Raw genomic sequence first — 10,929 nt, 5'->3', positions numbered from 1 at the left:
ACAAAACGAGTGTATATGTACCCCTTGGATCTGTCCTTCAACTAGCACACACTCATACTGCTAGAGCCACGGAGGAAAAGGAGTCCCCATAATATCAAGACACGTGGATATCCTAATATAGGCATCTGTGCTCATCCAAACATTATAAATTAATCTATCTATTGTGAACTGATTAATGTATATATTCTGAATAAAAATTTAAAAATTTTAAATTTTAAATCCCCAGTTTATTTGTTTAACTTTTATTTATTTATTTATTTTTGTGAAAACATTTATTATTAATATGAGGATATTTCAAGGATTGTTTTTAGAGATCCTCTATATAGGACCTATTGACATAGCCATTTCCCTAAGTAAATACTTTTGGATCTTTCGGGTCGACGTTTTCGGCAGCTCTGTCATGAACACCACTGTCTTCGGCACCATAAATCGCGGCAGCTTGCCTATGCAATACTCAATAATTTCCTCTTTGGTCGGTTTTTGAGCCAATTCCTCTCTTAAGCTAACAAACGCACACGGCGTCTCCCCCCAATACTCATCCGGTCGCGCCACCACCGCCGCCTCATTCACGGATGGATTCGCATACAAAATCGACTCCACCTCAACGCTGCTCAAATTCTCTCCGCCGCTTATAATCACATCCTTCGACCGGTCCTTTATATCCAAATACCCATCAGGATGCATCACTCCAACATCTCCCGTAAAGAACCACCCGTCCTCGGTCATCGACTTCGCCGTCGCTTCTGGATCTTTCAAATACCCAACCATGATCGACCCACCTCTTAGAACCACCTCTCCCATCGAAACTCCATCTTGTTTCACACTCCTTCCAGTATTCGAGTCCACCACGTCTACAGCCGTCATTGCCACTGCCCTCACCCCCTGCCGCGACTTCATTCGTGCCCTCTCCATGCCTGGTAGCAGGTTCCACTGCGCCTTCCATGAGCAGAAAACAACTGGCCCCCCTGTCTCTGTTAGTCCATATCCGTGAGTAACATCGAACCCCAACGATTCAGTGTGGAACACAACTGCTGCAGGCAATGGTGCTCCAGCAGTGAGAATCTTGACAGGCCAATCAAGAGTTGGGTTGCTTGGAGAGTTGGCTAGCATGTTCAACACCACTGGAGCTCCACATAAGTGTGTCACCTGATGGCGGCGAATTAGGGAATAAATCAATCCGGCATCGAATTTTCTAATGCATATATTTGTGCCACCGACAGCGGCCATTCCCCAAGTGAAACTCCATCCATTGCAGTGAAACATGGGCAATGTCCATAAATAAACCGATTGCTTTGGAACTCCCCATTCCAGAAGCATATCCAGAGTTACTATAAAACTTCCTCTGTGACAGTGAACCACTCCCTTCGGCGAGGAAGTGGTTCCAGAGGTGTAATTAAGAACGATTGGATCCCATTCGCTCGCCGGCCAAATCCACTGGAACTCTGCATCCCCTTTCCGAATCATTCCCTCATACGAATCCACACAATCTCCTTCAATCAAAACAGAGGATGATGATTCCTCTGCTGCAGCATCGTCGGCAATGAGGACGAGCATTGGACGGTTTGTCTCCGGCGGGAACAAGGCCAAGGCATCTTGGATTAGTGCATAATATGCCTGATCCACAAATATGAGTTTTGATTCGCTATGGCAGAGCAGGACGGAGATGGTTGGAGCGTCGAGGCGGGTATTGATAGTGTTGAGAATGGCGCCGGCCATGGGAACAGCAAAGTGGAGTTCGTACATGGGGGGAGTGTTGGGAGAGATGACGGAGACGACGTGGCCTCTCTGGATGCCGGAGGAGGAAAGGGAAGAGGCGAGTTGAAGGCATCGATGGTGAGTCTCCGACCAGGTGTAGGTGGTGTCGCCGTAGATGATTGACGGAGAGTCGCCGTAGATGGTGGCGGCTCTTTCCAGGAAGCCGAGGGGAGTGAGGGGAGGGGAATTTGCCGATCTTGGCTTCAAATCATCATTGCAAATAGATTTGGAGGACATGGTGAGTGGTTTGTAATGGTTGCTCTGTTTCTGCCTCTGCAAGTATAAGAACAACTAATTAAGTTTAACAGGAAAACCATAGCTTTTATCTAACCATAGGTGCCTGGGACGAAGACTCCCATCTCATCCCGACACAACTCTAGTTAATTGTTTACGTTAATGAAAGTCTCACATCCTCTAATTTAAGAAATATTTATGAGTCTATAATCAAAGAATACTCTCCTATTAACAGTTTAGGCTCAGGGTGGACAATATGATATCATTGTGAGAGAGTCGTGTTTGTCTAACTCTTTATATTTAAAGGTGGATGGGAGAAAGCTTCAAAAATTTTGAAAACTAATCTTACCTTTTGTATTTTGTTTCAAAAATATGTTTGAGACTTTTAAATTTTCAATAATATGCTTAATATAAAACCTATTTTTTAGTTCATCTTTATTTACCTAAATAGGTAAAAAGGAGATATACTTACCTTCTTTGAAATATTGGTAAATATTGGGATGTAGATATTATCCAAAGTTTGGCTTCTTGAGTTTGACACTGATTTTGATCGTCTAAATTTGGAATTGTGGTCGTTACACATCAAAGGTGAGTCCTATAAGAGTTTTTATTATTTCATGTTAGATGAAGAGAAAGAAGATGACTTATAAGTGGGTAGCTTTATGTTCGAAATCAAACCAAAATTCCTTACCGCTCGGTCTTTGAAGGTTAACTTTACTGGACGCCTTGAAAACCAAGTGTTGTACATTCTTACTATATCCTCTTTGTTGATATCAATGGTCAAACAAGTTAGGTTGAAGAGTAACAACCAAACTCTCTCTGTGATTATTCTACAAGAGATGCAACAAATGTTTGAATTTATACACCGTCAATCTATCACTCATTTATGGAAAGGAGAGAAGAAAAGTTTGAACATCTTTTCTATTTGTTTCTTGATTCTTCAAAATTAATACTCGTTTAAACTTAGTTTCTATTTAATTTTAAATTTTTTAATAATGATAGGTTATTGTAGAAGTTTGAATTTGATTTCAAATAAAGGACTTTGAAATTGGTTGTTAAATGAATATTAGTAGAGTTAATGTCAGCTAAGTTAAGAGAACGATAATATAATAGTTCAAAAATATATATATATATATATATATATATATATTTACACTAGGCTACCCAGAGTTTATCATGGGCACGATAATGGGTGGCACACAATTTCATAAAATTGTATAGGGGTGTCTTGCTTTTACCTAAAATATAAGAATAACATGTATATTTACGTGTGAGCATGAGCCCACCAGGCGGGCTCGCATACCCCCTGGCCCTGTAGGTTAGGCTAGCTTCTCTAGACTATTGCCGAACACCCTGAGGGAATAGTGACCATTGTAGCTCATGGTAAACATGATGGTCATTTTAGTCTTATACTGTACACGTCCGTACTCATCGTAAAGGGAATATATCCCGATGCACATGAATATACAATTATGCATGAGGTCCCCATATTTTCCGTCGTAATAAATCATGCAAGACAACCTCATTATTTCATCACATATCACACTCGATAATATGTGTACGTAAACTCTCATAAATCATTTCATACATAACATAATTTTCAAACCCTGGCATCTGGGTTGCACATCGTAGATTTTCCTTATTTCAAAACATATTATAACATTTCATAGCATAGCATGACCTTACATAACATATCATAGTACATCATGGCATCTCATAACATAACATAGTTTATCGTAACATAACATGACATTTCATTTATACCATAATATTATTTGACATTTCATATAGCGACACATAACATAATATATCAAACCATATCACACAAAGAACACGTGCAAGGTCACTGGGCACGTGTCATTATACATAAAACAATTCTTCCAACCAAACCAATAGTAGAACCACTTACTTGGTTGACCTAAGCTGAAACTAGTACTAGTACGACTCCTTGTTGCTAGTTTAACGCGCTCTCTGAAATTGGTTCACCTAATTTTGCATAAAATAATTTAAACTTGACTCTAAACTAGCTAAAAGGTAGTCATAGTCATACTAACCTTAAACGCTTCATTGAAACTAGTAAAGAAGGGTAAACTTGACTCTAAACTAGCTAAAATGTAGTCATAGTCATACTAACCTTAAACGCTTCTAAAAAGTTAAAACTAGTAAAAAAGGGTTCGAGCTTATGATCAGCTGAAATGTTGGCTTGAAACGGTTAGAAAATGTATTCTCTAATTGGCTTATCAAATGTGATGAAAGGAAGACCAAGGAACCTCCATTTTACATTGGAGTCCAATTCTCCACCTTCTCAACCAATGGGAGGTGAGACAATTTTTTTTCTTCTAATTTTGGGGTTTTTTTTCTCTTATTTATTATTATTTTATTATTATTATTATTATTATTATTATTATTATTATTATTATTATTATTATTATTATTTGTATGAAGATGTAAGTTAAATGGAAACCTAACTAATAAATTAGTTTTAATTATATGATTTAACTAATTCAATTAGTGATATAATCTAACTTCTTCATATCAAATATAATTAATGGAGAAACTAATGCATTTAATATGGTTCAATTAAACAAAGTTATTTGAATAAGTCTAATCACTCACAGTTATAAACTAATTATTGGTCTTTGATGGAGACTGGAATCCCTGCCACAACAGAAGGAGTAGAGATTATGGAAGCACAACAAAAAACAATTGCAGACCAGAAGTTGAAAGACTTGAAGGTCAAGAATTATTTATTCCAAGCCATTGATCGAACTATTAAGGAAACGATCCTTAATAAAGTACCGGTTCCACAAAAGTTAAAAGAGCTCAACTCCAAGCTCTTAGGAAAGAGATTGAAATCAGAAGGTGAGAGTGTTGATGCATATTTTATTCGTTGTCTACGCATAGACAAGGGTGGAGAGTTCACCTCTCATGAGTTCAACAATTTTTGCAAAATTAATGATATCAGTAGACAACTTACTGCAGCCTACACTCCCCAACAAAATGATGTAGCTGAGCGCAAGAACAGAAAAATTATGAACATGGTTAGAAGTATATTATCAGAGAAGCAAATTGTAAAGAATTTCTTGCCAAAATCAGTAAACTAGACAATGCACGTGCTCAACAGAAGTTCTACAGTGGTAGTGAAAGATATGACTCCTGAGGAGGCTTGGAGTGGCGTAAAATCTAATGTTGATTATTTTCGAGTTTTTGGATGCATGGGGCATGTTCATGTATCAGATGGTAAGAGAAAGAAGTTAGATGATAAAAGTTTTCAATGTGTGCTTCTAGGGATGAGTGAAGAGTCTAAAGCATATAGACTCTGATCCAGTGTCTAAGAAGATAGTTGTAAGCAGAGATGTGATTTTTGAAGAAAACAAATGCTGGAATTGGGGGAAAACTAATGAAGAAGCTAGACTTGATACCCTCGAATGGGAAGATAGTAATATAGAAGGAAGCGAACATGACCAGAGTGAGAAAGAATCTGAAGAGGAGACGATAGCAGAAGAAGAAGGGGAAGTTAGTATATATTCCAGTGTGTCATCTGAATCAAATTCCTCAACATCTGAAGAAAGCACTCCCGAAGTGAGGAACAGAAGAGCACCATTATGGATGGAAGATTATGTGAGCGGGGGAGAATTTTCTAAAGAAGCTGAGCAAACAATTTAGTTCTATTAACCTCAACTACAGATCCGACTACCTTTGAAAAAGCTGTTCAAAGTTCAAAATGGAGAGTTGCAATGGACTTGGAGATTGAAGCCATCGAACGAAATGAGACTTGGGAGTTGACAGATTTGCCTAAAGGAATGAAGAAGATTGGAGTAAAGCGGGTTTTCAAAACCAAACTCAACGAAAATGGCGAAGTTGACAAGTATAAGGCCAGGTTGGTAGCAAAAGGTTATGCACAACAACATGGTATAGACTATACCGAGGTGTTTGCACCTGTGGCTAGGTGAGATACTATTCGAATGATAATTGCTTTAGCAGCTCGGAATAGTTGGAACGTGTATCAACTCAACGTGAAAAGTGTTTTCTTATATGGAGAATTAAAAGAAGCCGCCGTTGTTGAGCAACCACAAGGTTATGAGAAAAAAGATCAAGAATACAAGATATACAAATTGAAGAAGGCATTATATGGCCTTAAACAAGCCCCACGTGCATCGTACAGTGAAGCACATTTTGTCAAAGAAGGATTTGAGAGGTGCAACAGTGACCATACTTTATTCATACAAACAAGAGATGGAGGTAAAATTTTGATTGTTAGTCTATATGATGACGATCTAATTTTTACTGGTAATGATGAGAGCATGTTTATTAAGTTCAAGCTGCAAAAAGAGTGCTGAGATACTTAAAAGGTACTGTAGATTTAGGAATCATTTATCGGAAAAGGGATAATGGAGAGTTGATAGCATACACTGACAATGATTATGTTGGAGATATAGATGACAGGAAAATCACTTCTGGCTATGTGTTCTTACTCAATGATGGAGCAATGTCTTGGTCCTTTAAAAAACAACCTGTAGTTACGTTGTCCACCACTGAAGCAGAATTTGTGGCAGCCGCGTCTTGTGCTTGTCAAGGGATGTGGATGAGGAGAGTTTTGGAAAAACTTGGTCATGTTCAAGACAAGTGTATCAGTATGTTATGTGATAACAGTTCCACTATTAAGTTATTCGAGAATCCAATCATGCATAGACGTAACAAACTTTTTCTTTAATTCCAAAATTGTAGAAAGGAAGATTGAACGCCTCCCATATAGGCCTCTTGAGTCCTTGAATGCCTCCCATAGATAGATGCTCGACTCATAGGCCTCTTGAGTCCTTGAATGCCTCCCATAAATAGAGGCTCGACTCTTTCTCTAGAGTTCTCGAACAGAATACACCTTAAACTCTCATGATTTTTTTTTTTTTTTTCAAAAGATCTTATATCAATAAAGATTGTATTCCTCGCTTATAAATCAATTATTTTTCTCTTAATTAGCTATTGTTGGACCAAGTTGATTACCTACACAATGATTAGTTTGTCCCTATTGAATACTTTGAAGTGAGTGAATATACTGTTGCATCAACTCATGTAGCTACTGATGACGAAAGTGTGTGAGTGTCCGCGATCAACAAGTAATCATATGAAAAAGTTTTCAAGTATCGTGTTTCAAGTGTAACAACTCGAAATTCAAAATGTATTAATTGAAAGAAAATGATAGAACAAATTTATTTTCAGAAGAAACTTATTTCTAAATTCAAGATTCGAATTTTCAAGATTTAAAAACGGTAACAGCGATAACATTTATTACTAACATTTATTACTAACTTAGTAAGGATAGTTCTATAAAATGTCTCTATGGAGGGCCCATTGACATGGCCATTTCCTTAAGCAAATACTTTTGGATCTTTCCGGTCGACGTTTTTGGTAGCTCGGTCATGAACACCACCGTCTTCGGCGCCATAAACCGCGGCAGCTTCCTTTTGCAATACTCAATAATCTCCTCCTCTGTCGGCTTTTGAGTCAATCCCTCTCTCAAGCTCACAAACGCACACGGCGTCTCCCCCCAGAACTCGTGTGGTCGTGCCACCACCGCCACCTCATTCACGGATGGATTCGCATACAAAATCGACTCCACCTCAACGCTGCTCAAATTCTCTCCGCCGCTTATAATCACATCCTTCGACCGGTCCTTTATCTCCAAATACCCATCACGATGCATCACTCCAACATCTCCGGTAAGGAACCACCCCTCCTCGGTCATCGACTTCGCCGTCGCTTCTAAATCTTTAAAATACCCAAGCATCAGCGACCCAACTTTTAAAACAATCTCTCCCATCGATACTCCATCTCTTGCCACACTCTCCCCAGTCTCCAAATCCACTACATCCACTGCCGGAGTCGCCACCGTCCTCACCCCCTGCCGCGACTTAATCCGCGCCCTCTCCACCGCCGGTAGTTGGTCCCACTCTGCCTTCCACGAGCAACAAACAACAGTCCCCCCTGTTTCTGTCAGGCCATATCCATGAGTAACATCGAACCCCAATGATTCAATACGGAACAGAATTGTGGCAGGCACCGGAGCTCCGGCAGTGAGAATTTTAACCGGCCAATCAAGTGGTCGGATGTCTGGAGAGTTTGTTAACATATTCAACACCACCGGAGCACCACATAAGTGTGTCACGTGATGGCGGCGAATCAGGGAATAAACCAATGCCGCATCGAATTTTCTAATGCAAATATTTGTGCCGCCGACGGCGGCCATTCCCCAACTGAAACTCCACCCATTAGCATGAAACATGGGTAATGTCCATAAATAAACCGATTGCTTTGGAACTCCCCATTCCAGAAGCATATCCATTGTTATTATAAAACTTCCTCTGTGACAGTGAACCACTCCCTTCGGCGAGGAAGTGGTTCCAGAGGTGTAATTAAGACTGATTGGATCCCATTCACTCGCCGGAAAAATCCACCGGAAATCTGAATCCCCTTTCCGAATCATTTCCTCATACAAACCCACAAAATTTCCTTGACTCAAAACAGAGGACGATGATTCCTCTGCTACAGCATCGTCGGCAATGAGCACGAGCATTGGCCGGTTTATCTCCGGCGGGAACAAGTCCAAGGCATTATGGATTATATCACAAAAGGCCTGATCGACAAATATGAGTTTTGATTCGCTATGGCAGAGCAGGATGGAGATGGTTCGAGCATCCAGACGGGTATTGATAGTGTTGAGAATGGCGCCGGCCATGGGAACAGCAAAGTGGAGTTCGTACATGGGGGGAGTGTTGGGAGAGATGACGGAGACGACGTGGCCTCTCTGGATGCCGGAGGAGGAAAGGGAAGAGGCGAGTTGAAGGCATCGATGGTGAGTCTCCGACCAGGTGTAGGTGGTGTCGCCGTATATGATTGACGGAGAGTCGCCGTAGATGGTGGCGGCTCTCTCAAGGAAGCCGATGGGAGTGAGGGGGGAGGAATTAGCAGGTCGTGGCTTCAAATCTTCCATGGAAATGGATATGGTTAAAGCTCTGTAATGGCTGCTCTGTTCTTGACTCAAATATGAGAATGCCGTTGTAACTTATAAATTTGAAACTTACCAATTATAAACCTAGCTATTAAATATAGATATCTCACACATAAAAATTATTATATAATAATAATAATAATATTACTATTATTATTAATATTACCAATAGTAGTAGATTTCTTTTGAGCCTTTTACTTTCCTTTTATGGTAAAAAAAATCTGTCCTTTTATTTCTTTAAATAACAATTTAATTTTTAATTTTTAGTAATTTATTATATGTACCTTAAAATTTGTAATAATTTACTTTCTACCAAACTAAATTATGTCAAAATTAATTTTTATAAATCTATTTGATTTCTTTTTTTTTTTTTTTTTTTAATTTACTTTAATAAATTCCCATTATTTATTTATTTATTGATGTGAAAGTGTGGGCAATTTAGATTATTTAAATAAGTTTGGATTAAATTGCATTATTACTAATTGAAATAGAAAATTAAAGTGAAAATAAAAAATTGAAATAAGAAACGAAAAAAAATAAAGGAAAAAAAAATAAGAGTAATAAAAATAATTTCAATATTATGATCCCTAGACTAATTAATAAGTTAATTAATATTATACATTATTGAATCGATAATTAAGTAATTTACATTAATCATGTCTAGAATAATCAAAATAAGTGTAATGAGTTCTCGATATAAATTAATTAATTTAAGGTAAAGTAGTATTGTCTGTTTTGGCCCATTATGCATCATCGTCGGGTGTACGGTTTCCCTTTTCAACAATGGCACAACGTCGTTGCTGGCATATCACTGAGTGTCTAACTCCTTGAAGGCACAACGATCTAACTGGCATACCATCCAGTCTCTGCCCCCTTGAGACACAACCGTTCTCGCTGGCATACCACCTAGTGTTTACCACCCTTGAAGGCACAACGTTCTAGCTAACATAGTACTTGGTGTCTCAGATATTGATGAGCATGAGAACTACAACCACAAAATAAGGAAAATTTTGAAAATTAAATGGTGTTTTTAATTTTTTTTTAAAAAAATTAAGGATATTTTTTAAATAAAATAGTAACCGTGTTGATTCAAAACTATAATTTTAAAATTTTTTAATTTAAAGGTACTTTTTTAGATTTTTTAAAAATTTTAAGGGTATTTTTGACATTTTTTTAATTCAAAGATATTATTAAAATTTTTACTGTTTTTTTTAGATATACAAAATTTAAGAATATTTTTATTAATTTAAGTGGCATTAGAAATATTTTTATTAATTTAGGTCGGCAATTTTATCCACCTAAATTAATATGTTTAGTTAAACAGGTTCAATCTAAACGGTTTAATCTAACCATCTAATTCGATCCAATTAGATTGGCTTGGTCACTTTTTGAACGGATTTCAATTATACAAATATTTATTATGAATTTTCGGCTCAATTTTGAATAAATTTTGCACGAGTGAATATGAAAGAGAAATGTTTGCTATAACTTAGACTCGGGATTGGTATATTTGGCTTAATTTCTTAATAAAGCTTATGCGTTATGGTGAATTGGAATGAAACAAATAGAGTTTCGTGTAGACCTTGGATTATGAACGAAATCGGTTAAGTTATTGCATGAGATGTGAATTGTAGTAGTATTTAAGTCTAACGTGTATAGGTAATTGAGAGACAAGTCGTGACGATAAGCTATGTTAGATTATAGAACCAGGCTTAAGAGAGAAACACTTTTAGTCTATTTGTTTCGTTAGGTCAGGATATTACGTGTGGGAATTAATATGGTGGTAGGCACGAGGTCATTCCCCTCTTGATTGTCTGTTATCTTATTCTACTACGATTGTTCTTTATTGGCATGAGTTTGCATGTGAGTTCATTTTTGCTTGTATGTGATATTATTCTTCCGCCAAAAAAATCATAAATAAAGAAATAAAGAAA

General features: G+C 37.7%; 2 protein-coding genes across 2 annotated transcripts; both read right to left on the bottom strand.

Moving 5' to 3' along the window:
• Positions 1-318: 318 nt before the first annotated feature.
• LOC111789002 (probable acyl-activating enzyme 5, peroxisomal) lies at positions 319-1,999 on the bottom strand. The gene has a single exon (XM_023669617.1). The coding sequence runs from the start codon at positions 1,990-1,992 to the stop codon at positions 319-321; it is 1,674 nt and encodes a 557-aa protein (XP_023525385.1). The 5' UTR covers positions 1,993-1,999.
• A 5,173-nt stretch (positions 2,000-7,172) lies between these two features.
• On the bottom strand, positions 7,173-9,002 carry LOC111789012 (probable acyl-activating enzyme 5, peroxisomal). Its single transcript, XM_023669627.1, has one exon. The coding sequence runs from the start codon at positions 8,975-8,977 to the stop codon at positions 7,325-7,327; it is 1,653 nt and encodes a 550-aa protein (XP_023525395.1). The 5' UTR covers positions 8,978-9,002; the 3' UTR covers positions 7,173-7,324.
• Positions 9,003-10,929: the final 1,927 nt, after the last annotated feature.

Source organism: Cucurbita pepo, chromosome LG01 (assembly GCF_002806865.2).
Source record: "Cucurbita pepo subsp. pepo cultivar mu-cu-16 chromosome LG01, ASM280686v2, whole genome shotgun sequence".
Classification (NCBI taxonomy): Eukaryota; Viridiplantae; Streptophyta; class Magnoliopsida; order Cucurbitales; family Cucurbitaceae; genus Cucurbita; species Cucurbita pepo.
Note: the sequence above shows the minus strand (reverse complement) of the source record. Positions and strands in the feature narration are given on the sequence as shown.